General features: G+C 47.1%; 2 protein-coding genes across 2 annotated transcripts; both read right to left on the bottom strand.

The window, feature by feature from the left end:
• Positions 1-1800: 1800 nt before the first annotated feature.
• Positions 1801-2745, bottom strand: LOC118952222 (mitogen-activated protein kinase HOG1-like). The gene has a single exon (XM_036973886.1). It carries the CDS (start codon positions 2743-2745, stop codon positions 1801-1803), a length of 945 nt encoding a protein of 314 aa, XP_036829781.1.
• A 5712-nt stretch (positions 2746-8457) lies between these two features.
• Positions 8458-9046, bottom strand: LOC118952221 (induced myeloid leukemia cell differentiation protein Mcl-1 homolog). The gene is made up of 2 exons (XM_036973885.1): positions 8744-9046; positions 8458-8663 (listed from the first exon to the last, which is right to left on the bottom strand). The coding sequence occupies exons 1-2, from the start codon at positions 9005-9007 to the stop codon at positions 8547-8549; spliced, it is 381 nt and encodes a 126-aa protein (XP_036829780.1). The 5' UTR covers positions 9008-9046; the 3' UTR covers positions 8458-8546.
• Positions 9047-26554: the final 17508 nt, after the last annotated feature.

Genomic DNA, 26554 nt, shown 5'->3' with positions numbered 1-26554 from the left:
GGAATTGTCTTTATCCGTGAATTTCACTCCTTGAAGAGTGTGTTTCTCTTGAACAAACTTATTTCCTTGTTAGCGTATATATTTTGATCCTGATTCAGTAGGCTATGTAGCATATACATTTGGGTCTATATGTATCATTTATTGTAATAAACAGTGACACCTGTGTATGAGACTTTGTATTGCGTTTCACACTCAACACTTTACTACTAGTCCAGCATTCCCATACCTGATCCTGTGTCCACATACGTTGGTTGGAAATATGGGATAACCACTCTCTTTACACACCCAGAGCTACAATGTTATCAGTGTTTTGGTGACAGAGCTAGGATGAAGCTCTCTGGAACCCCTGTACGTGGACTTGTCAGTTGTATGTATCTTAATCATACCCCTCATAGACTTCACATTGGGTAGGTTGAATCAGCCATAGGTGGATGATACATAGATGTAAGGGGAAGGGGATGTGTTTCATGGGGTATAAAAGGAAGCAACTGCTCCCGCAGGAGCCTTTCATAGGCTGCACTCTCTGTAAACACAGTCAAGAATCCACTCTGTCTTGCACTTGTATAGAACCGGCCACTATGGAAATGCACATTGTTATCAACATGTGTATGCTGTTCACTGCAGCAAGTACATTTGAGTGTTGTGCGTTGACAAGAGCGCCAGGTCTTACACCTGAGAGACCTGAACCCATCACCATTGTAGCAACAATGGGAAACACTGTCAAGTTGCCGGGATACTTGGAGAGTCCCGCTGAGCCTTTCTATAAAAACAATAACGTTGTGCATGCTAGGGAACACATATATGAGGTTACGGCAACCCCAGTGGGGTCCCAGGTTATAATTCGCTTCCTCACGTGCACCGACGAAGGCACTTACAGGATAGGAAATGAGACCTTCACTCTGAGTGTGAAGTCAGGCACATGTGCTATGTTCTACTATACTGCCAAGGTTGACACGGTTAAGAGGGCAGCCTTTGTTAAGCCGCTGAATGGTGTCATTACAATCTCTATGCTCTACATAGAACCTGGAAATCGCAACATGTGGAGTTTAATTGAAGTGTGGAATGACACTATGAGCAGAATGTTAAGCCCACACCAGTGCTGTATCATTATCAATGAAGGCACCACGTTCGGGGGATATGGTGATAAGCAATACCATTATTTCATGTATCAGAGACATGGGCAAGCTGACATGTCATGCTCCAATGTCCAACTAGCAGCCTCGGCGAGTGCCACCACCACTACAACAACCCGAAGAAACCCAATGTTGACCATGCCAGATCTGAAGGAGTTGGAGGATGTGAGGAGACCGGTGAAACTGCTCAACATCAGTGACAGTGTGTTGCACGTTCTTTCCTTTTAATTACAGTACTACTACTATTTGCATTGGGCTCAACCTGTCTCTCCCCTACAGGTATACGGAACCTGAAGAGGATGATAGACGGATTGGAAAAGTCTTGGCCGGCTGCTGGAACTAACCTCCAAACACACACCCTGACACCACTGTTCATTACGATGGCAACACTGATCATGTCCATTTAGTCATGTGCCGAATATATATGTTGCCTGTAGCTTGTCTTGTGTAGTGCAAGCAATAGTGTACCCTCTACTGTTGGACTTGTGTATATAACACTGACATATAGGACGCATGCGATGCATTTCTTATTAAATCATTTATTGATGATATACCTGCTTTTGTGACAGTACAATGATACCATATCAACCATGAATGTATAAGGATATTGAATAAACATGTAAAACGAGTCATCACACACTGTCCTGTTGGTGTTATTGTCTTCACCTCAACACCTCAACCACTCAGAACTTTTAGTGCGCTGTATCTGGTCTCTAACTATAACTTGGTCTTCCCTGGTCATATCAGCAGCACGCATCCATTCTGTGTCCTGAAGCAGCTCATGAGCCAAAAGTCTCTCTGGGGCATGGAATTTCAGCAATCTGAAGACTATCCTTTTCACCAGTTCACACTGCATCACTTTAGGCATTATGATGTCAGGGTAACAGGGTGTACTTGATGCACTGGGGTGGTCTTTGGGACATAGAGTCCTTGTGATAATCTCGTAGGTGGACATAGTCACACGTCTGGCGTCACCGCTAGCGAATGTAACCCTCCCTTCCATTGCATCCACTATCAAAACCCCTAGGCTCCACATGTCTATGGCACATGTGTACTCTGTAGATCTACGTCTTTCCAGGAACAATTCAGGGGCCCTGTACGTCTCGGTGACCACATTTGGGCTCATCCAGTTGGAGGACTGTCTAGAGAGGCCCATGTCAGCCACCTTCACTGTGAGATCTTCTGTCAGCAGCACGTTGTAAGGCGTCAGGTCCCTGTGTACTATATTCAGTCTGTGCATGTAGGACAGGGCATTAGCCACCTGTGCACTAAAGTGAGCAACGAAACTGAACGGGAGACACTCTTGGTAACGATCTTCTTCGTGGTACGAGTTCACACCGTATCCATTGTGGATCGCGTCACCCAAGGTGTAGGGTACGTAGGCCATGAGCATGGCTATCGTGTCATTATCTACAAAGCAATCGTGCATGTGAATCACATATGGGTGACCCCTTAGTGCTGCGAGACATGAGAGCTCTCTGACTGTTGTGTCCTCTACGCCGCGGGTGTGGTATTTCAAGGCATACTCCTTCCCAGTAGTCAGACAAGTAACTTTGTACACGGTTCCATATGCACCGTTGCCTAAAACAGGGCCTCTCTTGTATTTCTCCATTCTGTTTGGTATAGTGGTTCAGTTACAGTGGTTTATATATAGCCTCATTGACTTTTGAGGGGTTTGTTAAGGTCTGACCAAACAGTGCTGTGTATTCCACATCTGTCTGACCAATCCAACCACAGATGCACAAGTCAACCATGATGCTGCCTCAAGCTTGGTGATCCGACAATGGTTCCTTTGAGGAACCGATTAGGACAAGACAGTCCAGCCATTAATTTGTAATATAACCATGATGATGCTTGTAGCTTGGTAATTGGAACATAGTTTTGGAGGACCTGTCCTACAAACACCTGTTCTATCTTCCCTCACTATTAAAGGGTGCTGTTATCCTGCAAGAATGGCCCAGCACTTATACCGGTCTCACCTACACTTCCAGATAAATGGAACCTTCTCACCACAGAATGGTATCCTGTGCATAGAGACACTGTTAGAGAACACATCCTTTGACAATGGACCAGGCTCCAAGGGTCTGACAGACCTTAAGATGTGCATTAGGAAATACCTTGATTGCGCTGTAAGTCGTACACTGTCACTGTGTTAAATGGACAAGGGTAAGGTAGTGAGCTTGTGTAACACATTGATTCTGTCTCCTTATCCCCCCCAAGGTTCAGAGACCCCAGGATAACGGAGTTCCACTTGCATTCCGCCTGAGTGGATATATCGCCGTGAGAGATCTCACCGAGTCCCAGTTCGGGAGCATAGCATGTCCGGGTCTGTCTATTTACACAGAGGGTAAAATCTGTTTTGGTTGTGCACAAAGCAAGGCTTTGACTGCTTTGGAAATGGCAATACTGTTCTATTTTACTCCCCTCTCACTATGTACTGGGTTGGACATGATGCATATATAAAGTGCTCCGCATGATGTGATAACCACTGAGTGCCACTCTCCACCCGCCGCTACGATTGACCGCTAAGTCGAGACTAAGACCGCTATGGGATCCAGGCTGTAACTTGTACCCGTGCAACACACTTGTTAACCAGAGTTGAACACATGGCTCCAGATGACACTTGTTCTGACACAATGAATGCTTGTGAACACTTTCTGTTGCAGTTGTACATGAAATACATGATGTTACCAGATGCACTCTGTGTTCGTGAGTTTTATTGTACACACACACTTCTGCAGCATTTCATCATTTTATTATTGTTCATTTGCAGTGGATCATTTGCAATGGATACAGACACAATGGTACATTGACATGGTTATATTCTCAACAATATAGAAGTGATACATAATAAAAGCAAACTTGCTCCACTATCCTGGCAATGCAGATTGGGCTATTTGTTACATGCCGGGTGTCCAACATCCACACCGGACCCTTCATCCGTGGCAGCTACCGGTTGTCCTACATCCACACCTGCTCCTTCCGAGCTTGCCCCTTCCACACTTGCTCCTTCCATCATCTTGCTCATATCCCTCCCCATTCCATCTAGTCCGCAGAGTGGCAGGTAGGTAGATAACAACACTCGGCACACCACATTCTTCATTGCGTACCAGATGTCTTCCATGTTATAACACCGTCCCTTGTTCAAGATGAGTATCATGTTCTTGGAACACCTAGGACCAGTCTCAATCCTAGTCTGATGCTGTAGAGTTTGATCAATCTCCATGGTAAGGCAAACATCAAAGTCGTCTTGGGTTGGTTGTTTGACGTCGCCGGAGCAGTTTGACACCGAAGAAGACGTTCCTGGAGCTTTGTCAGCAGCAGCACCTACAGCGCTTATAAATGACTTAGATACCATGTGAGCCCTATACATATAGGTGTGATAGGTGCTGTGCCTATACGGGCACTCGTGTATATCCTGCAACATGGCCATCATTCTTCTGTTGCCCTCCACAGAGATAAACGTATTGACTCTGTCGTAGCTTGACATCATCACTTTGAAAGTTAATGTGAAAGGAGGGCCTGATGTAGCAAATCCGACCATACGGTTGAACATATCATTAGCTGTATCGGTCTTATCGGCCGTATCACTCGTCTCAGCCCGAAGCCAGGGGCTGCTTTCGTCAGTTAACATCAGGAAGCGATTGCTACCTTGGCATACCAGTGGTAACATTGAAGGCTCCTGTGTGGGTTTGATATTGAAGCTTGAGTTCGATGCCATTTCAGAAGCTACTGTTGAAAGAGTATCTACACCACTAGCTTTTATAGGAAACATGATAGCCTAGAAGATGTGAGACACAACTATGATGGGAGGTTGGATTACCTGGCCAAGGTTCAGTTATAGAGTCTAGAGTAGCAATAAAGCACAGATATGACAGTAGGACATGTCAAGCTAGGGTTCATGTATCCAACCTACACTGTGTGTAGGGGGAGGTTGTATCCACCGATGGATGTTTCAGTGTGGGTATGGAGAAGGTAGTGTCACTGTTCAAGGGGTCCGTTGACCAGACTCAACTACATGCACTCTGATTTTTCCTTAGTACTCACAATTGTATTCAACCTCTATACCAAGAAGGTGATTGTGCTCTATGTATACTGGATCAATGGAGGTATGTGACCATACAGCAGTGATGCAAGGTGTATCGAGTTTGACACTGGAAGGAGAAACCGTGTTGAGGCAAACTAAGCCGAAGGGTGTTGTTACTAGGTCTTCCCAGCTGGCATGCTCCACCAAGTGGCGTATTCTCGTGGACCCGTACGTCCCTTCTGCCTTGGAGGCTCTAGGTGCCAGACTGAATAACTTGACCTGCAGTTACATACACATCTGGGTGTACCCGTCTGCCAGAGACCAAGGTCCGGACCTGCTATGCAACTGTCATGTTATGGGCCTAACTGAGTGCCACTGTCAGCAGACTACAATCCGTGGCTACTTCGAGACTATGATGCCAATGACACTCTGTGAGGTCGAGAAGCTGGTCGGGATCCCGTGTACCTTGTACAAGGTAGAACAGCGGCACGAATGTACCACTAAAAGCCTCATGTTCTGCAATGGCGACCACATATTCAACGAGTATAAGGGGTTGAGACGTGTTCACGTTTACCCAGAAGGATACACTGTGTTCAGCTACTTGAAGAATGACGGCCGTAGGATATTTGTCAAGACCGAACACTGGGGACATCTTTATTCATCTTCACATCTTCAGACGAAGTCAGAGTTTGATTATTTTTATGACACATACCGTCGTTTGAAGTCTCAGGCACCTTGTTAATTGCCGGTTTGTACTTGTTCTGGTAGACTTGCTTGTGTTTCCTGAAATGATTGTGACCCATATCTGTTGTAATTGCCATCGAAATAAACAATGATACCAGAGTTATTCTGTGTCCATGGGTTCTATTGTACACCATTAGATACAACCTCTACAGAAGAGAAAGTAGCGTAGTACATACACCCCACGGTTCCTTTCCTCACCCTATTAGCAACGGCCAAAAACACAATAGTGTTGCTTATGGTTCACAATGATTACAAAGGGACTATGTAGACCGGGCATGCTGTGAGCAGTGCAAGAGCAAGGTTCATTGATTATGCTACTGAACAACTAAGCAGTCCTTGGACACCACCCAGGGTCGACATATTCAGCCTTGGTTGCATGAATTAGCCATGCTTCGAGTTGTCAGCCTTGTTTGGAGGGATCACTCTTGCTTGGCTGTACAAGTCTTAAGCGGATACGAGCCGTAGATGCCATGTAGCCATGGTTAGAGGAGTCAGCTTTGGTTGGACAAGGGTGTATGTAGCTATGTTTGGAGGAATCAGCTTTGTTTGGACGAGGGGTGTTGTTGTATACCATAGCCTTGGTTGGAGGGGTCACAATAGGCACGGTCTGAAACTCATGTTTGGACAGGGTGTATGTAGCCATGTTTGGAGGAATCAGCTTTGGATGGACGAGGGGTGTTGTTGGATACCATAGTCTTGGTTGGATTGGTCACTATAGGCAGGGTCTGAAACTCATGGTTGGACAGGGTGTAACAATTAAGCAGTCCTGAATTAGGCATGGCTAGAGGAATTGGTCTGGGTTGGATCTACAAGTCTTAAGCGGAGAGGAGTCATAGTTGCCATGTAGCCATGTGTGGAGGGATCAGCTTTGTTTGGACAAGGGGTGTTGTTGGATACTATAGCCCTGGTCTGACGAGTCACTATAGGCAAGGCTGATACACATGGTTGGTGTTGGATGAATGGACTACTGAAAACCCCTTTAAAGGCATTGTTGGCCAGACTGTAACACCACACACTGAGTCTCTCTACTAGGCAGCATAGGGTACTTCCACCCATCCAAGGACACTGTACTACGTTACCCTGTGTCATAGTAGTAGTAACCATGTCTCAGTCACCAGTACCTGAGGACGCACATCTGGCCACACTTACAAAACAGACCTTACACCTAATGGAGAACTTGAACACTTTCACCTACATCTCTCTCATCACGTTATTTAATCTAGACACCAATGGCAGTCGCAGACTATATGACGTACTCTGCGCCCTGGAAGGTATTGGACTCGTGAGTAAAGATAGGAAGATATACACATGCAAACGACAAAGGTATCAGGTGCCGATATTTAGAAAATCTAGTATGAAGAAAAACATTGGAACGGTTTATCGGCATGTGCGCAATAACCCAGGGATGTTCACCTTGCAGGACTTGGTTACGAGATTTGATATTACACAACGTAGAATGTATGACATTTTCGGGGTGCTGAACGTAATTGGTGTTGTGATGAAAAGGAAGGTAGGATGCTACACATCTGCCCCACGGTCGTTGCGATCGGACTCCCAATGGAAACGGACTCTGGAAAGGATATGGGGTGATTCCTCTGAAGTGCAGGTCGTGGAGAATAATTTACCAGAGGTTATGTGCATTGACGCTATTGACATTGGTTCTGACACCCAGATCATCCAGATTGACTCCTCTGAATGGCAGTTGCTTTATGTCAACAATGATGGAGTGATATCCGAGTCCTATAACTTACCAGCGCGTATGTGTATCGACGCTAATGACATTGGTTCTGACACCCAGATCATCCAGATTGACTCCTCTGAATGCCAGTTGCTTTGTGTCGACAATGATGGCGTGATATCCGAGTCCTATGTCTTAGAGACCAATTCCATATTAGAGCCTGTGTGCCTCCCGGTGGAGTGGAACGGTACACAGAGAGACTGTACCAATGGTGAAGTGCAGTGCATAGACATCAACATTGAGTTTCATGGGTACAAGGGCACACTGAGAGACTCTCACAAAAGCCAGGTGCTGTGTATGGACACCGAGGACCTGCCACTTTACACCTTTGATACTCAGGACATCCTGATGAACATTCCTGAGGGCAGGGTTGATTGGACTAACACAGACAGTCTACTAGAGTCCTTATTGTGGTTAGATAAGGACTCTGACAGCAACCCTGAAACAGTCTTTGGTTTCCAACAGGAAGATTGTGAACAGGACAGTACCTGTCCTACACCCAAGTCTATCACTGATGTACTGCATATGACTTCACTCTGTCTGTAACTACACTGTTGTATTATACCATTGTACATATCCACGCTGTTTTATTACACCATTGTACATATCCATATATCCACTGTTGTATTATACCATTGTAAACATATATGTAACTCCACTGTTGTCGTAAACCATTGCAAATAAATTGTACACCTTGATGTACTTGTCTTGTGTAGTAGTTGTGCACTGCACTCGTGTTATTTTGTACAACTGACGCAGGCTCATAATAGACACAAAAAAACACAAATGCGGTTCACTACTTTATTAGCCTTTACGGTACATATGCCTAACATCATACTCAATCTCTACTATGGTGAGAAGCATCAAGTGTGAAGTGGTAACAGGTAAAGGACTCTTCTGAGAGTCACATAACCAAGAAGGTCATTGTTGCCCCAATACCAGCCAATCCAAAAATGGTCATGATGATGTTCCGACATCTGGACTCAGGTTCTGCTACTGGAAAGAACTCCACGAACCCATTCTGGAATATTTCAAAATAAATATTAGATTACAGGTATACCAAGACAAATGTTGGCATCTCTCAGTCATTACTGAACGTACCCAGGAGTTATGTTTGACTAGCCAGTCCTTGTGGTGAGTGACCAGGTACTCTGATATCTCCTCTCCCACCAAATCCACACAGTTGTCTCTCCCCTTGCCTCTCAAGTACCGGCACACCGCAGCCCCAAAAGATGTCAGGCTGGCAACACGGCCCCAGTTGACGGTCCCGTCTTCAAAGATGCTATGGGCTACTGCACTGAGGAACTTCACGTTATCCCCTCTGTCATCCACATAGAGTGTGTTGATCATACCTGTAACATCCATAGCGCAAACATGCTAAATTACTTTGTCACTGGCTTGGGTTAGCTGTTGGTGTCGTAACACAATACCTACCGTTGTATGTGTATCTGTGCTTCTCTAGTAACTGCCCGATAACTCTACTCATTGTTGACAGAGCTTTGCTTTCGTTCCACCTAGGTTTCAGAAGTCCCGTACATTGTCCTAGGACACATTTAATGAGTTGCCTGGTGTCGGTGTCCAGGGCTCCGGTCTGGTGCTGGTATATTTCCTGATGTGATATCTTCATTGTGTGCATGATTGTGTGCATTTATGAGTCGATGGTAGCATATGGTACACCTATGACTGCAATGATAGTCTGCAGACGTGTTGACACTTATATATACATGAGGGGAGTTATTCACGCTAGCTCCAACACTGACAGAATGCAACATTTACACCAGGGGTAACATCGGCCTTGTGCAGTCGACCAGGACAAAGAGACAAGAGGATATCAAAGGCGTACTTCATGTTACGTTTATTTAAATAAAGCAACACTACAATCCCAGTACCGTACATGATATCGGCCATGCTCATAGAATGTATGCTCATACAATGTTTGTTACAGTAGAAGGTAATGTGCAACAACAAAAAAAAGGGCAACATGTCAAGGTATAAAAGTGAAAGTCTTCAGCCTCATCCGAAGTTCTTTGGTCATTTCATCGCAGTGAGGGTGATGTCCTTGGGAGGGTAGGTACCTTCCCTGGATGGTGAGGGCGCTGCAGACAACGCAGCGGTTCAGGTCGCTGATTGAAGTGTACCCATAAGCCGAGTTGGTGATGATGCTATCAGGGAATGCAATCTTCCCCCTCCTGTACCGTTCCTTCCCCAGTAAGAGCATCATCTCGTCTTCTCGATTCGTGTACCTATCGGTAAGGTACTTACAGCGTCCGCTTGTGTTGTACACGTGAAAGATGTGCTCACCTAGCAGGGTGTCGTTCTCAACAAAGTTCTTGATTTCGAGGTTACACATGAAACATTTGTGTGTGTCAACCGTATTTGGAAGGTGGTACATGTTGGCAGACTCTCCTAGTACACCAAAGTGTTTGCTGCCGTAAGCTAAGGAGCTATCCGTTTCGAGGTCTCCCCATCTGTACTCATGTTCAGGTCCTCTGCTAGTGAACAAAGGAGTGCTGTCGATAGACCCTGCCACTTTCAGATGCTTCAACGTTGCCTTGACGCGGTTACCAATGTCAGGACATGCCATGTAATGATCTTGGTCTGGTGGCGATGTACAGATGATGCAATGTTTTGTACCTGCGATTGTAACGTAGCCGTCGTTCGAGTACAACATGAAGTCAGGGAATGCTAGCATCCCACTTTGGAACCTCAGCCTCCCTTGTAGGATGATAAGCTCCTTTTCACGTCCACTGTACTGGAGCTTCACATAGCGACACTGGCCTTCCCCGTGTCGCACGTGTTCATTTAATCCAGGGTCACCTCTTTTGTATCCAGACAGTACTATGTTACAATCAGCACACTTATATGTGTCATATGTTCCATCAACGCGCATCATAACATTAGGGTCTTTGAGTAAGTCATATTCATTCCTCCGACCTTTGAAACACTTTTCTGGAGTGGTGTATTGAGGGGTTATAGTCTGGTTACTGTCCACCTCAAGTCTATGGTCGAAGACAGTCACGACCGTTGCAACCCCCTGAATTATCTGCACTTCTGGGACACACTCCAGTGTAGTCCTGCTGTAGTTTGGGTTCTGCATGGTTCACTACGCTCCACAAGGTGTTATAAAAGGTACTGATGGTTTGTGTAAAGTACACTGATAGCGAGGTGCAACATATCTCGGTCTTTTATACAAGTACACAAGGGGCCATGTCCCTAGGTTGTATAAGGGGATACGATTTGGGTGTATGGACTCTGGTTGGATCAGCCTAAGGCAAGCCATAGGACTGGGAACGGAGCGTCTAACCGATATCACACCCAGGGTGGGTGTCCAAATGAGCTATTTTATTCCAACACACTTAGGCAATGTATATGTTGACAATGGTACACAGCTCTGAGGGATGTCAGGTTGCACCTTTCCTCACTGGAGTTGTTGATACTATCTATATACATGTGATGTGACTGTATTGTACTTTGAGAATAATAAAACATTATATTTCAAACATTGTGTAAGGATCTGTTATGACATTACTTTATTTCATAGGAATATGGACATTGTCATATATCATCATTAGCTACATAGGTTACATAGTCACACTATACACCAAGTGTCATTACACTACACAGAGTACCGTGCCACTTTATTAGCAGGTACCCCTTTTCCCTTTGTTTGCCTAGTCCAATAGTCTTCATCCTTTCCCCTGACAAGAGCGGTCTTCCTACACTTGGAGCAAGACATAGATGATATCTTACGTAGAGCCTTGTACACATCAGGGTTGACAAAGGAACTGCTGCATACCACACAGCCCTGAGTCAACATCTCACTAAGGTCACACAGCTCCTTCTGTGTGAACTCGCCAGGCTTCAGCTTTTCCAACAGCGACATCAAACTGCTTTCCAGACGGAGTCCCTCCTTGGGATCCATAGTGCATACCTTGATCACTCCGAGCAGGCAGCATACAGCGATGCACTTCCAACTCTTGAAGCGTAACAACCTGATGTCCAATGTACGTTTAGAAAACAGCTTGGCAGCTACCAGTATGACACTTTCATTCAGCACATCGATAGGTGACGGGGTAAGGGACGTTTGTCCGAGGACATGTTCCAGAATAAGATACTTGCACAGTATACTGATCATGTTGTCACCGTTGGCAGGGAACACGGCTCCTTTCAACTTGGTAATTATCTGCTTCTCAGCCTCTTGTATCCCCTTTTCATCTGTCAAGATGTAAAGATTGAACTTGGGCTTACCCGTATCTCTGGAGGACTCTATAACACATGCCTTGTTTACCCAGTCCCTGTGCTCGCACAAGTCCTTTACATCACATTCCGTGAACACAGCATGCATCTTAATTGAGAGCGATAGGCATGCAGCTCGGATGTTAGCGATGTTCTTCAGTAGCTGAGACGGTTCCTCACCGAGGTCGACACAGGTGGTTATGTATCGGTCCATGACATTCACAGCCGGCATAAAGACAGAGTGGTGCGTCTGGGTGTACATCATGTCGACTGTTATTATCTTAGCAAACCAACTGACGGCCGCTAGCCGATAGTTCTGGTACTCTGTGACAATATCATTGGTTAGCTCCCGTGGGTTAGGGTGATCTAGCCCTGTCTCGTTTGCAGCGTTTGTACTGTGCAGAGACAATTGGTCGGTGAAGGCTCGCTCCAGTTCAACCTTACCCATCTCTGGCATACCGAAGTCCAATTTGGGAAATATGAACACATGGCGATCCAAAGGGGTAAACGGAGTGCAGTCTTGCTCGTACCTGAACAGCTCACGGGGGACAAGGTGCTGTTTCCTCCTGGACTTGATTGGGGCAAGAGTTGTTGCAGTTGTAGTACAAGACCGTGTTTTTTGAGAATCTACATTAAGGGGTTCCATTTCAATATCTGCAGACCTCCTAGACCCCTGATGGTGGGTGTAAGCAGTAGTTAAATCCTCACCCTTCATAACCACCTTGGATATTTAACTGTACCTATTGCATCCTGCCACGGCTAACCCGTCCAACCCCGGGCTACACGTCCACCCCGGGCTAATGGCAACGAAACCTGGTGTCAGATAGCCCTGTGAGTGTCGGAGGGAAGATGAGTGCTTGCCTCAATCGGGACATAATCCTCAGGACTTGGAAATGTTCATGGAGATGGTCACCCTAGCACACCCACTGATTGAAGGACAGAGTTTAGGTCTGGGATCTACAGTGAAACACTTCTACCCCATTTATCTTAGCTACAGATATCCCCCACTAGCAGTACCAAGTGACATCTACTCAATGGTACTGTGTCATGGGACTCCCAACACAGAAAGGAATAAAGACATGTCACGGGTCCACGTTGAGTCAAGCTTAGACATTTCTTTATTCATGGTACAAAGTATTGTATAGTATCTTACGTACACGCATATACATGTCACAAGCAACATAGGTGAAGAGCATATCGGCTTCAATAGAGATTCAAAGGTTACACAGAACAAGTAAAGAAAGCATCCGTGAGGTTACTTGTTAGTTACAAAACATGATGTGAAATCACGGCAGGGTAAAGGGTTATCGTTATCCGCTTTGTGATTGCAGCACTCCGTCATCGTCACATGGGACCATGGGATAGATTCTCCAATGATAGAGAATATCGAGGCCCGGAAAGACTGTAGGGCTGTATAATCTGCATCCGTGATATATATCCCGAGAGCTGTAATGATGTTCAGGGCAAGGTCCTTATTGTGACCCTTAAACCTGTCGACAAAGTACATGTCCAGCCAGGATTTCACATTCGTGTGTGTCTTGTTTCTTTCGAATATACAGGCCAAGCCATCAACGACTGCTTCGACCAGGTTCATATCGTCCATCTCACCCTGAGGAAAGTGCTCAGGGTGATGGGGGTTCTTATCATAATGGTGCTTGAATCCAATGTTTGCCATGGCTGACATGTCAGCTGTGTTGTCAATACACAGCTTCTCCAATGAGCATGATTTTACTTCTTCTTCGGTCTGGTTACCTCCGTAACGTTTGTTGAGCTGGGTCCGTTTCTTCTGATTGACAACCAGGGCTTCCTTGTCCATGTGTATGGCCATGATACCTGAGTACGCAGCTGCTTCAATTGCACTGGTCTTGCTAGAGTCGTGACACGCAATGCTTCTCACATAATAGCGATCGGCCAGCAGATCCAGAGTGTCAGCACAACTCCTGGTTGCTTGTTCTAGAGCTCTGGCAACCACAGCACCGATCATGGTCACAAACATGTTGTGTGAGAGGAAGGCTTTGTGGTGTTCTCTCAAGGGGAGACTATTGGCCAAGGCTTTCTCACACTCGGGACTCCAGACGTTGGCGTCTGTAGCGGAAGACAAGACATGCACCAGTTTGACAGTGCCGTACTTGGTCGTAGGGATCTCAATCTTCACCTTCTTGGCGCGCGCACTCCTTACAATGTTCTGTACGAACTCATTCATCGGGGCTGGCTTGTAGACATATTTGTTATGCTCAGGGATCAAGGGTAGCGGTTTCGGTGGCACACCAGTAACCTTGGCAGAGGCTCTGGTTCTGGTAGTGGGAGGTTTAGCAGAAGCCATTGTACGTATCCCGAGTGGAGTCCTAACACGATGTAAATGTACAAGTCAGGGACGCCGATGGTATCTTATGCAGGACACGGGAGTTGAAGCTAGCAAGGTTAATACATAGAGATGAACCACACTATAGGTCCTATAGCCAGTGTGAAACTGGCCGCTGTCAGACGTGGTGATGTGTTTACAGGGGCAAAAAGATTAACATGGGATCCAATATCTACTTTCCTCGCAAAGGTGCAATTTGAAACAGAGAAACTGTGCACTTCATTTGTGTAGCCCACTCTAGCCGACCTCTTACACTGGTAGGTTGCAGTGTGGTTGCACGTGTCACCGTATATCATTAGAGTGTCTTTACTTGTTACGTTGTGGGTCACCTTCATCCCCGACTGTGTATTGTACCAGTCCTTGTATTTGGTGACATCGCCCTGTTGCGAGATGCGATATAACCTGTACATTATGTCCTCATCTGTCAAGATAAGCCAGCTAGTGGCCAGAAAGTGTTGAGGATTCGAGTTTGGACATACAATTTGCAGAGGTGTAGCAGTAGGGTTAGGAAGCGCCTTAAACCTTGGAGCTGAAGTGAAAGTAGTAGAAGGAGGCTCGCTGGTAACATCATTGATCTTGGTCGCTGTGTCAGGTGTAACGAAATTAAGGGCCGTGGCCATATCACCGCTGGCATTAACAGTCTCGGTTGTAGTGCCAGCATTCCAAGGTCCAGTTGTAAAGGCTGCATGTGTGGTTACTGTCATACTAGGTCTAATTGTTAGATACCCATATGTTTCGGGTAACGAAGTAGTAGAGACTGGTAGCTGACCCTCTGCAGACAGGATGGTGGCAGTTGATAGGGTAACAAGTAGATAGCTCAAGGGTATAGCTGACAACGCCATGGTTGTAACGACCAACACTGGAGATGATGTGGATACCGCATACACTTAATAGGCTAAATACGGCAATAACCAATTCTCCCTTACTACTACTTTAGATAGACCACCTACACCTGACGATTGTCTGACACATCAGTCTTTGATCTGGCCCGTTGATCTGCTTAACGACTACACTTTGTATGGTTCTTGCCTACAACATTTGGCTTTTTGTTACAGTGCAGACTACAGACTCACCCCCCTCCAAAAAAAAAACAACCCTACACTCACAGGAGTGGATCTCGAATGCTCCGGGTTGTCCTCATCGGGACATCTTGAGTCTTTGTACCAACCATCACTTTTACAACTAAAATTATCAATAAAGGGCAGGTTAGAGCTGAGAGGGTGACTGAAGCAGCAGCCATGAACCGACTGCGGCCGATCATGAGCTCGCAGTCGACATATTTGTTTCCCTGTGATTGCGATGCTGTATCGGCTCGCACTTTGTCAATGTATTTCCGAGCCATGGCATCCATGGTGATGATGTCCTGTAACACTGTCTGTCCTTGCTGGAGCAACAGAGTCGACTGAGCTGATAGGTTCCGAACGCTAGCGATAGACGTGTATATGTCTAAATCGGAGAGAGAGTATACCTTAGACAGTATCCTAGGACTCTTGGTCATCCTGACCACACTCACATCGTTTGCTGTGTCGGTATCAGGCTTTCCAACTGATGTGCTCCTCAGGGTGAACATGTCTGATTTTGCCTCGTAGCAGATAGGTCCGAAGCACGGGGCACCACACACCAGGGGACACTCCAAGCTTATCTCACCCTTGTAGTTCACTTCACAGGCTGACACCGTGTCCTCGTCGGGGTTCAGATGTTCGCATACCCCTCTCGGGTCACACTGGGGCATCCTGTAGTTGTAGTTCATGTCGTTTACCATGTACCTGTCCAGCCAACAAGTCCTGTTGCCCCTTGAGGAATCTATGAAGGCCATGTACCATTGCGAGAGCACGACGGGTTTCCAACTGTCCCTCCTGACTACCATCACTAGCCTAGAGGAGGACAGGGAACGGCTTGCAACTGGTATATCGGTGTAAAACTCTGTGATGAAGCCCGGTTCGCACCCAGTCATGTCTGACCTCAGTACACCTTCAGCGCAAGACAGTAAGCGCTGATGGGCTCCCTGGAAGGCGAACGTGATGGCATTGAGCTGTATGGCCAACTTGAAGGCGCCGCTCTTCCATATGTCAAGCAGCCCATTGAACCTACTGGTATCGTTGGACCCCGGGGGCCGCCTATTGTACATGAGAGGGTCTGCATTGAGGGGATCGTATGATAAGGTGCTGGGAAAATTGTTAACTACATTTTCGATTGCTCCTTCGATCAAGGTCCTGTAGTATCTCATCACATCCACCACATGAGGATCCCAAGTCAAGACCTTACCCTGGTATGACAAGAGTTTGGACACGGGGTCGGACACAGCCATGTTGTGGTTGTTGCTGATACGCGTGTCCATGAGAGCAGCCAGATCGTTGAAGGCTGCATTGAGCAATGTCATGGCCCTATTGTATTCCAGCGTGGCTGTTGACAATGTAATAGTTGCATCATGCCAGGTGCCTGAGGAACACAATTGATCGCAACCTTTATGAGACTGAGGTAACCCTCTGCAGGCAACCTGGGAACATTTTGGGTACTTTACTTCGAGTTGGGTCCAGTTGAGGCCTATAAAGAAATGGTAGGCAGTATAGGAGCTGCGCCTCCCCTGTGTGCGTATCTTCCATCTGCCTGGGTTGAGTATCACCCTGTGGTCGAGGGTGTCGGGAGACACGTTACCGTTTCCGATGACATGGCCAGGTCCTGAAGCTAGACCTTGCAGCCTGGGGTTCCCGGCACCTGCGCTTACAGGTGATTCTTGACTAGACACAGGGTAAACAATAGGAAGCAGAGCTAACAGTAGCATATACATGGATCTGAACAAGGTTGCACTGGAGTTCGTCATGTCGATGGTGGTGGGGTTCACTGTAGTTTCCTATATCGATGTTGGCTATAGAGACTCCCTTGACACATCGAGCAAAGCACTGTGAGTATGCTAATGCTGATTAGTACAGCTAGTACAGTCGAGACAAGACATAGTGCAGAGGTGCGGGTTGACATATACATCACATGCTTCAGTGTCTCTACTGTCATCTTCTCATTTTCTTCGACCAAGGCACCGAGTCGAGAGAAGACATCGCTCCGAGCCTTGACAGAGTGGTTCATCATGGTCACACAATTGTAGGTGTTCTGAAAGAAAGTATCTGAGGATGGTATGTGGTCAGCAAGCATCTTGTCATGTTCAGGGCAATATAGTAATGCTACGGGTTGCACAATCCACCCGGTGAGAGGTCCCACTGTTGTCATATATTTTTTCACCTTTGAGACCAGATGCTCTTCTATTTGCATATAGTAACCCGGTCTGGGCTGAGGTGAGGTCACTTTCTCCGATCCGAAAGAGAACGGGTTGAGTTCACATGGGATTGAAACCCGTCTCGCTCCATGGTTAACATGGATTATCATTTTAATAAGGATTTCCTCTGCTGACTCCATATGGCTAGAGATGGCAATCGGATAACCGGTGCCCCCTTGTGGCCACTTGTTATCCACATAGTCTCCCAGCTCTATGCAAGTACTGGAGCCTCTGATGCACTTGACCGTTTCCGATATCAAGTACATAGTGTCAATGATTGCCGGTAAGCCCCTTGAGCTTTGGCGATAGGGCCTCGTGATGCTACTTTTCATGACTTGCTTGCTGGACAGCCAATCTTCTTCCTCTCTCGTAAGTGAAGATGTTCCGAGCCAGCTGCTCCAGTCCACTATACTCTGGACAACAGCCTGTCTCCAATATCTGGTGATGGGTAATGAAACCAATAGCCTGGCGCGATGCTCAGCACCGCTAATGTAGGTTTCGCAACCTTTTGTATGGCTATCCTCTGCTTCACTCTGTATACCAAATGAAGGTAACCGGAGACCGTTGTCCCTTACAATGGTAGAATGTGTATGGATGCAAATTGTGTCCCTATCCTGATCTACGAAGGCTACAGTGTCCTTATAATTGAGGTTGATAGCCTGTGCTCCGTAGGGTATAAACTTGACTCTCTCGATAGCGTTCCGGATGATGTGTTCACTAACGGGTAAAGGAGCGCCTACATTCATGTCTGAGGACAAGCCCAATCTCAGGTTAGGCATGCCGGGAACGAGGACAAAGCTTTTGGTGAGAGGTGTCCCCTGGGTGGCGTGCTGGAAAAACATTGCCCCTTCCAGTTTGTACACTCCATCCACGTGAGCGGAAGAGTATGCTCCGTCTCCAAACATGGAGTTTCTGGTGTACCGGTAATGTAAGGTGCGGAGCTTGCTGGCTGTAAGGCTGATTATGTTTGAGAGCTCAGTGAAGGTCGGCAGGCCTTCGGTGTTACCAAATGTGTAGTCAAGGTATCCCAGTGAGTATCTACACACCCCCCACTTAGCCATGTCTGCTATGATTCCGGCAAGGTCTCGCATAGAATAATGGACCCTATTGTCATCCAAGACGACATGGTCATGGTCGGCATGTCTGTTGAGCAACATCGGCCACTTGCAGTCAATGTTTGGGATATAGTCGCTCGATGGCACTGTCACCACTATCCCGGCTCGGTTGTTCGATAGCTTGCATAGCTCCTCAAATACAAACAATCCTGTCCTCTCCGGGTACTCGTCCTCACGAGGTAACATGAGTGTGTAAGGGTCACCGGCGGTGTACTCTCCTATGGTCCAGCGACCGGGTCTTACCCGCTCACACCCTGTCCTCCTCTGAGTGAATATGGATATAGTGTCCAGGTTCAGAAAGGCTCCATGTGATGCAACGAGTAGACCCAATTGCTGTAGCACAGTCTCTGCCTGCTCCTGCTCAGACTCGAAAGGGTATGATTGTGTGTGATTGCCATACTGATGACTGGGAGTGTACTGCTGAAACGGCAAAGTGTCCCCTGCTACATCCTCAATGTCTACTGGATGGTAGATATAAGGGCAGATGATAATTATGCCTCTATCCCTACACACTATACACTTCATGCCTGTTACTGGTGTGTCATGACAGGCTGGAATGGGCTCATCCTCAGGGCTATTGTAAAGCATGTTTTTATCATTGTCATATATGGTTATAGGTCCAGAGCATCGCTCTGTGTTACTGCATTTAAAGTAATTATAGGTAGTCGCGTATTCCACATTGTAATCGGTGTAGTACCTTTTGGCCCTTATAACATCGGCAATCTGGTATGCTGAGATCCCAGGTATCAACTCTAACCTTGATCCGTATAGGTTGTTGATAATATCAAAGTCTGAAGCCTTTACTGTCTCCACGTTGACGTTGATAACTATCACCCAAGGACCTCGGTTCAACTGGGACTGCAAGGTTAATATCCAGTCAAGTACAGCAGCCAGCTCTTCCTGGTATGGGTCAGGTCGGATGGAGTGTAGGAAGCTAAGCTTCACACCAATCTTACCCCCCCAGCCCTGGCGGATGATAGTTTTCAGGGTGTCCTCGGCCGCAAGTGGTATATACACCTGGGACGTTTTCACACTGTTGTACTTCGATAAGGATCGTACGTCTATGGGCAAGTACAGATCTTTGAGACTCAAGGGAAGGTGTTCCATTAGAATTTCGACGTCGACGAGTACGACATCACATCTCATCATGTCTAGAGGAGCGGACGGGTTGTCTCGTGTTGGTCCAGACAAGAGGGCAAATACATGCATTGTGACTAGACAGAATCGTTCCGTTTTAGGTGGGACCGAGCCATATACAACCCTGCCTTGGTTCTCGATCGAGACATGGGGCTCCTGGTGTGTAATTTCTAGCGTCCAGTCGTTGTTGCTGCCCTCGACTCCTTTTGACACATGTGCGAACGGGGTCGTGATGCACGTAGGAGAGCACAGCCCATCGGGGTTTGCGTAGTGGAGCAGAGCATGTTTGCAATTGCAGGACTGGTGTAGCTTTGGTTTCCACAGGCAGTTGACATCGACTTTCTTTTGTAGCCTTAGCATGGTTTCCTGATGAGTGTCATAGAGTTCGAGCTTGACGTGTAAGGAGTTCCATCGGCCGCAGGTGAAGTCTTCTATGACCAGGGAGATATCGAATACATGCACGAAGAAGCCAAATGATGTCATGGTGGTCCAGTTCTGGCCTATAGCGATCTCATATTGAGCCTGCCCGGAAACATGACCCAGACTGTCTGCCCTCAACACCCACTTACCCCAAGGCTTGCCCCTGAACCAATATAGCAGTTTAGGTATGTACCTTTTCTCCATGCCCAAGGGGATGATGAGTCTGGTCTCTACGATAAGCATGTCATGTTCCCCTATCCACAAAGGATTGGTGTTTAGGAACTGAATGGATAAGGCAGGGTCCACATCTTTCCCAGTAACAAATGGTTTCACCACGGTGTCATATAGTTGCTTGGAGGTGTCGTAAAGAGACAGCTGGTTCAGCTTGTAGTACAATGCTTCAGCTGGGGAACCCATGCCATGTAACATTCTTTCGAAATTGAACATACACTGGGTCAGTCGTTCATAACCGGTCATGTCTCTGCAAAGTCTCTCAACTATGAAGCTAGGCATGTCCCGCACCCAGGATGTAGTCAGAGCCTTGAGCGTATCAAGGAGGTGTTTCGAACTTATTTCAGTGAAGAGGTCCTGCACCTTATAATGTTCAGGATTACCGCAAATCGTGTTATGCCAGAATGTGCCGGGTAGGATCACACTTTCATTTTTTGGACAATAGACGCTGTGAAGGTTACAAGTCTCTTCACTTCCAAACATCCCCAGGAAATAGCCTGTAGGACACACGGCTGCACATCGTCTTCCTATTGGGTCCTTGTAACGCATGGCTGGTTGCCCCAGAGGACACCTGTAAAGACATAGTCCAACACCGCTGTCGGTGCACCCAACAAGAGCAAATGGTGGGTCGTATATTTCGGTGCAGTATTCTACATCATTACGGCAGTTGTGTAAATTGGTCTTTACCAATATATGATCACGTATCCTGCTACCCAGACAAGTCAAGAAACACAGAGCTGTTAGCAGATATGTTCGGATGAGCAGGAAAATGGCCATTGTTATCACATGTGGACATTGCCCGATTAACGAATCTGTTAATTTAAAAGAAAGTAAACATGACCGAGCCTGGGACGGTAACAATGGAAACGACCAAGCCGAAAACACTCCTGAGTCTCTTCGACGGCACGGGCAGTATTTGCAGGCCATTCGTCGAAGCTGGATGGAACGTGCGAAGGCTAGACATCGACGGTGGACACGGGGCTGATATCGTTGTAGACATACGAAAGTGGGACCCTGTCACAGAGTGGCAAGGGCCAGCTCCCGACGTTATAGTCGCCGGACCACCTTGTGAAAACTACAGCATAGCAAGGACTAATGCCAATATCCCGAGGAACCTGAAGCTCGCAGATTCTCTGGTGGAAAAGACTATAGACATCATAGAGCACTTCCATACCATCAACCCTACCATGCAGTACTTTGTGGAAAACCCAGACTCCAGTCTGCTCTGGAAGAGATGGGTTTCGCACAGGCTCTACGAAGACATCGACAATCACCCGTTGAGCTTGTTTGTGAAGCGGCTGAATGATGGTGTTGGGAAGAAAACGTGTCAGCAGGTCACCCAGGCCAAGAGCAAGGGATTCAAGATGTCTTGTAAAGACCCCAGGGCTGTCAGACTCGATTACTGTCAATACGGCGCCAAATACAGAAAGAGGACTCGGTTCATGACCAACAACCCGTTCAGAGGCAGGAGGTGCAGACAGGACTGTGGCAGCATCATCAACGGGAAGCACATCGAGGTAGCTCAACGAGGCCCTAGGTCGTCATTGGATACAAAGGGAGTCACATTAGGAAAGACTACACATACATTAGACGAGCTACATGCCTATCCGGACGCTCTCACGACCAGAATATTTAATCATGTTGACAAAGCCGTCCCCCGTGAGAGACAGGGTCTTGGCCCCCTACGACCGGAGCCCACTTTGACTCAACTTAGGACTTGATGGCGATGGTTACTGTTTGTTTTATATTGTTACACTCTGCTTACTGAATGTCAGTGATATCCATGCCATAGGCAGTATAGTATGTTGTGATATGCAGTGATGGTATTGAAATGTGAAATAAAAGACAATGAAATTCTGGTTGGTATGGTTGTGTATTATTCAAAAAAAGCACATTGTATACATACACAATACATAGATACATGTCAGGGTACAAAACATTTCGCTTTAGTGTGCGTAGCAAACACCAGAGCGCCCAGCTTGGACTTTGAGTGTACTCGTTTGTGTATAGGACAAGGGTAGGTTGTAGACGTTTCATTTGCCTGGACACAAAAGAGTCCAGATCCGGTCTTCCTGATAGTCACAGGGACACCCCACAGCAATGTTAGTCTCCGAGCTTCACTTTCTACCCTGGTTTGATTCGGCACTCCCTCGGTCTCGGACACCGGGAAAGGTTGACAGTATCCCCGATCTTTTAAGAGGCATCGGAAACGACTCCCCAGTGATGTTACATCAGATAGTATAGGGTTGGAGGAAAGGCCAACTGAAAGGGACAGGGGGTCATCACAGCCCGGGTCTTCAATGTCTTGGGTGTTGAACGTATCCACGTACTCAAATCTAGAGTTATTTTTATAACAGTTGGGTAACCGAACAGACTTCCTAAACGAGTACGGGCCCTTGTCGATGGATGAACGCCTGTTGTCAAGATCACAGTTGAGCCTCAGATACCCGGACCCAGATGAGTTACAAGGTCCCTTTCTCATCGCATGTCCAAGGTTGCAGAGCCCGCACGAGTCTGCGTCTGCAGGGTAAGACAGTAGAACGTACTTCATGGAGACCCTCTCCATCTCGTCCAGTAAAGGTCTGTAGGCCTCTATACCATCAACACTGCACAGTTCTATCGGAAGATACCAGAGCATTCTGAGGCTCAGCTTGGCCTTGACAGAGGACGCCCTGACATACACAGCGATCTTACCAACCACATTTGCAAGCTCTCTGAGAGACGGATCGGTCTCCAATTCGATCATCTTTACCTTCACAAGTCTCACCAGAGACTCGACTATCACCAAGATCAGACTTGTTGTTAAGGCCTCAGATACCTTACGCTTGGTGGAGCGATCCGCTTCGGTGGCAAATTTCTTGTTGCATGTCTGGCAACACTTGAGGTCCACGTCCAAGTTCAATCTGCTGACAGGCCTTCCGGGTAGGAACACCTCGTTGTAGCACAGGCGAGGGGTACTGTCTCGGTTCGCCACCGTGGTGCTCAAGTGCCCTCTGGATGTGACCGTATACCGGTGTACTGTGTTACCAGTCGCAGGGTCGACGGGGTCTTCCATGAGCAACACGGGGTTGACGGATCCCCACTTCTCACGTGACGGTAGCACTGCTACGGGCTCACGGGTGCGTGTTATACAGTAATTCACCAGGTGATCAAAAGTCAGATCATGGCTCGTATACACTGTGAAGTTATAAGGGAAAGCTCTAGGTCTATCTGTTAGAGTCCCCGCTAGGTTGTTGAAGGTCTCTAAAGTGGTGACGGTATATATTTCAGTCATTCCTTCCGTAGGGAAAGGTGAGACAGGGGAGAGTATCTCTCTGACACTTGGTTCACCTAGAGTTTGTCTTCCAGCTGAGTTGTCTACCTCCTCGTAGCACTTTCTTGCGTCATGGTCGAGTTTCAATAAACCTTCATCTCCTAACCCTCCTTTATCTCCACCGTGTAGCTCTTTGCATTCTCGATCCTCTTCGAGTTGAGCCTCTCTGTCTTCGGGGTATTTCCAGTGTGAAAATGAGATATGATCTACCCCGACCAAGGGGATCCCATGGAGGGACTGGTGATCCTCAGCACTGCGGTCCAATAGTCCCCCTGTAGCTAGCATTTGGCTAGGTTCCGGGGGTTCCAAGCTAACCTTATCGGAGTAGTACAGACCAAGAGCACGGTTGTATAGAGGGTAGTGATGCATGACATCGTACCGCTTGCTGAGCATATCGCTTACGGTCTGGGAAAATAGAGAGTGTAGCTGTTCCCCGAGCTGAAGTTCCTCATCCTGTTGGTACTGTGTGTAGTGTTCTAGAAAGCTTGCGCATGTGACACCCTTCGACATACACATAGCCACAAAATCACCCTGGGTAGCTACAGATTGCAGGTCTGGGATTTGCTCCAAAGACTCAAAACTTATGTCTCGTCCCAGTAGGCAGGTTGTGTTACCCAATCCCCCGATGGTAACATCAGCTAGTACCCTGGTGAGGTGGCTCGCCGTGTCATTAAAGTCTGAGGCTAATATGCAGGCACGCAACAGGTCTCCTCGACGCAGGGTTAAAGCACTAGGAGCCGTGTTCCACATGTGCCACTGCCCAGTCCGGCACCCTAGGGTGAAGTAACAAGTCACTGGATGCTTTCCAGATGTGTTATTGTCATTTAGTGTATACTGTCTCAGTTTCAGAACCTGTACCTTGTTCACGTTAGACTGCATGATCCCTAAACAAGAGACACATTAGATGGGAACAGACAATGCATTGGCTTATATATGAGGGATTTCTTTGATGTTCACATCATGGGCTACGTGAAAGGGGTTGGATATACGCACTGTATGTTACACAGAATAAACCAATAACACATGTCCATGTCAAAGGGATCAGATTTTATTGGTACACACAATGGGACATTGGCCTGTTGTACATGGTAAATAAAGCATTTAGCGGTTGTGTGTAAACGATAAAAACAAGGTCCATGTACATTCCAATTATACACCCAGTGGTTAGTGTTCCAGGACCAGTGTTTTATAGTTACACCTTTAGGTCGTACAGACTATCTTTAAGCTTGCTTATCAGCTGTGTCATTTTCCTATAACAATCAGGGGCATGAGCTCCGGACAAGTTTCCACACATGTAACACCAGTGCCGTTCAGCCAGTGTGACATATATCAGGAACTTCACTTCAACTTTAGGATGATTCCAAGCGTCTGGGGCAGTAATCACGTGTGGGTGCGCTATGAACCCCCTGCGGAATCTCTCTTGTCCTATCTCAATCTTTAGCCGGTCAGGACTGTAGTTTGCCTTTAGGTATGGACACTCTCCTTTGGTAAAGAAAGCGTGTTGATTCAGGAACGTGTCACCTGGCACGAAGTCTGATATACCCACATTGCAACTGGAACACTGGTGACTGTCTCCCTTTCCGGTGTATTCCATGTTGGTTGTGTCTCCCAACCAGGCAAACCTCGATAGGTTGGATCTGCAGCCTACAACACTGTCGGGATTAGCGTTGGCTGCTGATGTTACCTTAGCCTCCTGTTTCGAAGGAAGCCCGAGCATTATTGCCTCACGAGCAAAAAACGAGTTGTCACCAGGTTGCACGTTCTTCCCTCCGTTTGTTTTGGTCATCCATTCAAGCCGCCCCATCATGTTTCCATCAAAGTATGGGTCGATACCGGTAGGCTCGTATTTTCCATTTTTGAAAATGATATTGTGGTGGATTGTGGGTTCTCCGAAAAGTGCCTGTTTTTTTGGTGGCCATTCCATGCCCGTTTCTTCCTGTGTAGGTAGAAGCTGAAACAGTACTACAGATTACAAAGCGCTACCTGACCGTGACACTCTGTATAGTGAGTAAATTTGATTACACAAGGGTATAACAACTGGAAGAGGGTTTGGTCGTTTCCTCTCTTTATGTAACTCCTGGATACCCCGCACGTGGAGGTTGGACAGATGGAAATGGTCTCGATTTCAAACCCGAGCCCTCAACTTTTTCCAAGTGCCAGGTGGACACAGGAGCCCCGAGGCCCTCCAAAACAGGCAAATTGGGAGCTCATCTGCTACTCGTGACGGTTGGACATATGGAAATGGTCTCGATTTTACAGAGGAGAAGTCAACTTTTTCCAAGTGCCAAGTGGACACAGGAGCCCCGAGGCCCTCCAAAACAGGCAACTTCGGACCCAATCGGCTACTCGTGACGGTTGGACAGATGGAAATGGTCTCGATTTCAAACCCGAGCCTTCAACTTTTTCCAAGTGCCAGGTGGACACAGGAGCCCCGAGGCCCTCCAAAACAGGCAACTTCGGACCCAATCGGCTACTCGTGACGGTTGGACATATGGAAATGGTCTCGATTTTTCAGAGGAGACGTCAACTTTTTTAAATTTCCAAGTAGACAAAGGAGCCCCGAGGCCCTCCAAAACAGGCAATTTCGGACCCCATCGGCTACTCGTGACGGTTGGACATATGGAAATGGTCTCGATTTCAAACCCGAGCCCTCAACTTTTTCCAAGTGCCAGGTGGACACAGGAGCCCCGAGGCCCTCCAAAACAGGCAACTTCGGACCCAATCGGCTACTCGTGACGGTTGGACATATGGAAATGGTCTCGATTTTTCAGAGGAGACGTCAACTTTTTCCAAGTGCCAGGTAGACACAGGAGCCCCGAGGCCCTCCAAA

This window comes from Oncorhynchus mykiss, unplaced genomic scaffold (genome assembly GCF_013265735.2).
Source record: "Oncorhynchus mykiss isolate Arlee unplaced genomic scaffold, USDA_OmykA_1.1 un_scaffold_349, whole genome shotgun sequence".
Lineage (NCBI taxonomy): Eukaryota > Metazoa > Chordata > Actinopteri > Salmoniformes > Salmonidae > Oncorhynchus > Oncorhynchus mykiss.
Note: the sequence above shows the minus strand (reverse complement) of the source record. Positions and strands in the feature narration are given on the sequence as shown.

Bases quoted from the DNA above. Each gene is read 5' to 3' on its own strand.
- LOC118952222 (XM_036973886.1), bottom strand. From the start codon at position 2,745: ATGGAGAAATACAAGAGAGGCCCTGTTTTAGGCAACGGTGCATATGGA.
- LOC118952221 (XM_036973885.1), bottom strand. From the start codon at position 9,007: ATGGATGTTACAGGTATGATCAACACACTCTATGTGGATGACAGAGGG. The intron at 8,664-8,743 runs GTACGTTCAGTA...GAAATATTCCAG, and splicing joins TAGTCAAACATAACTCCTGG to AATGGGTTCGTGGAGTTCTT.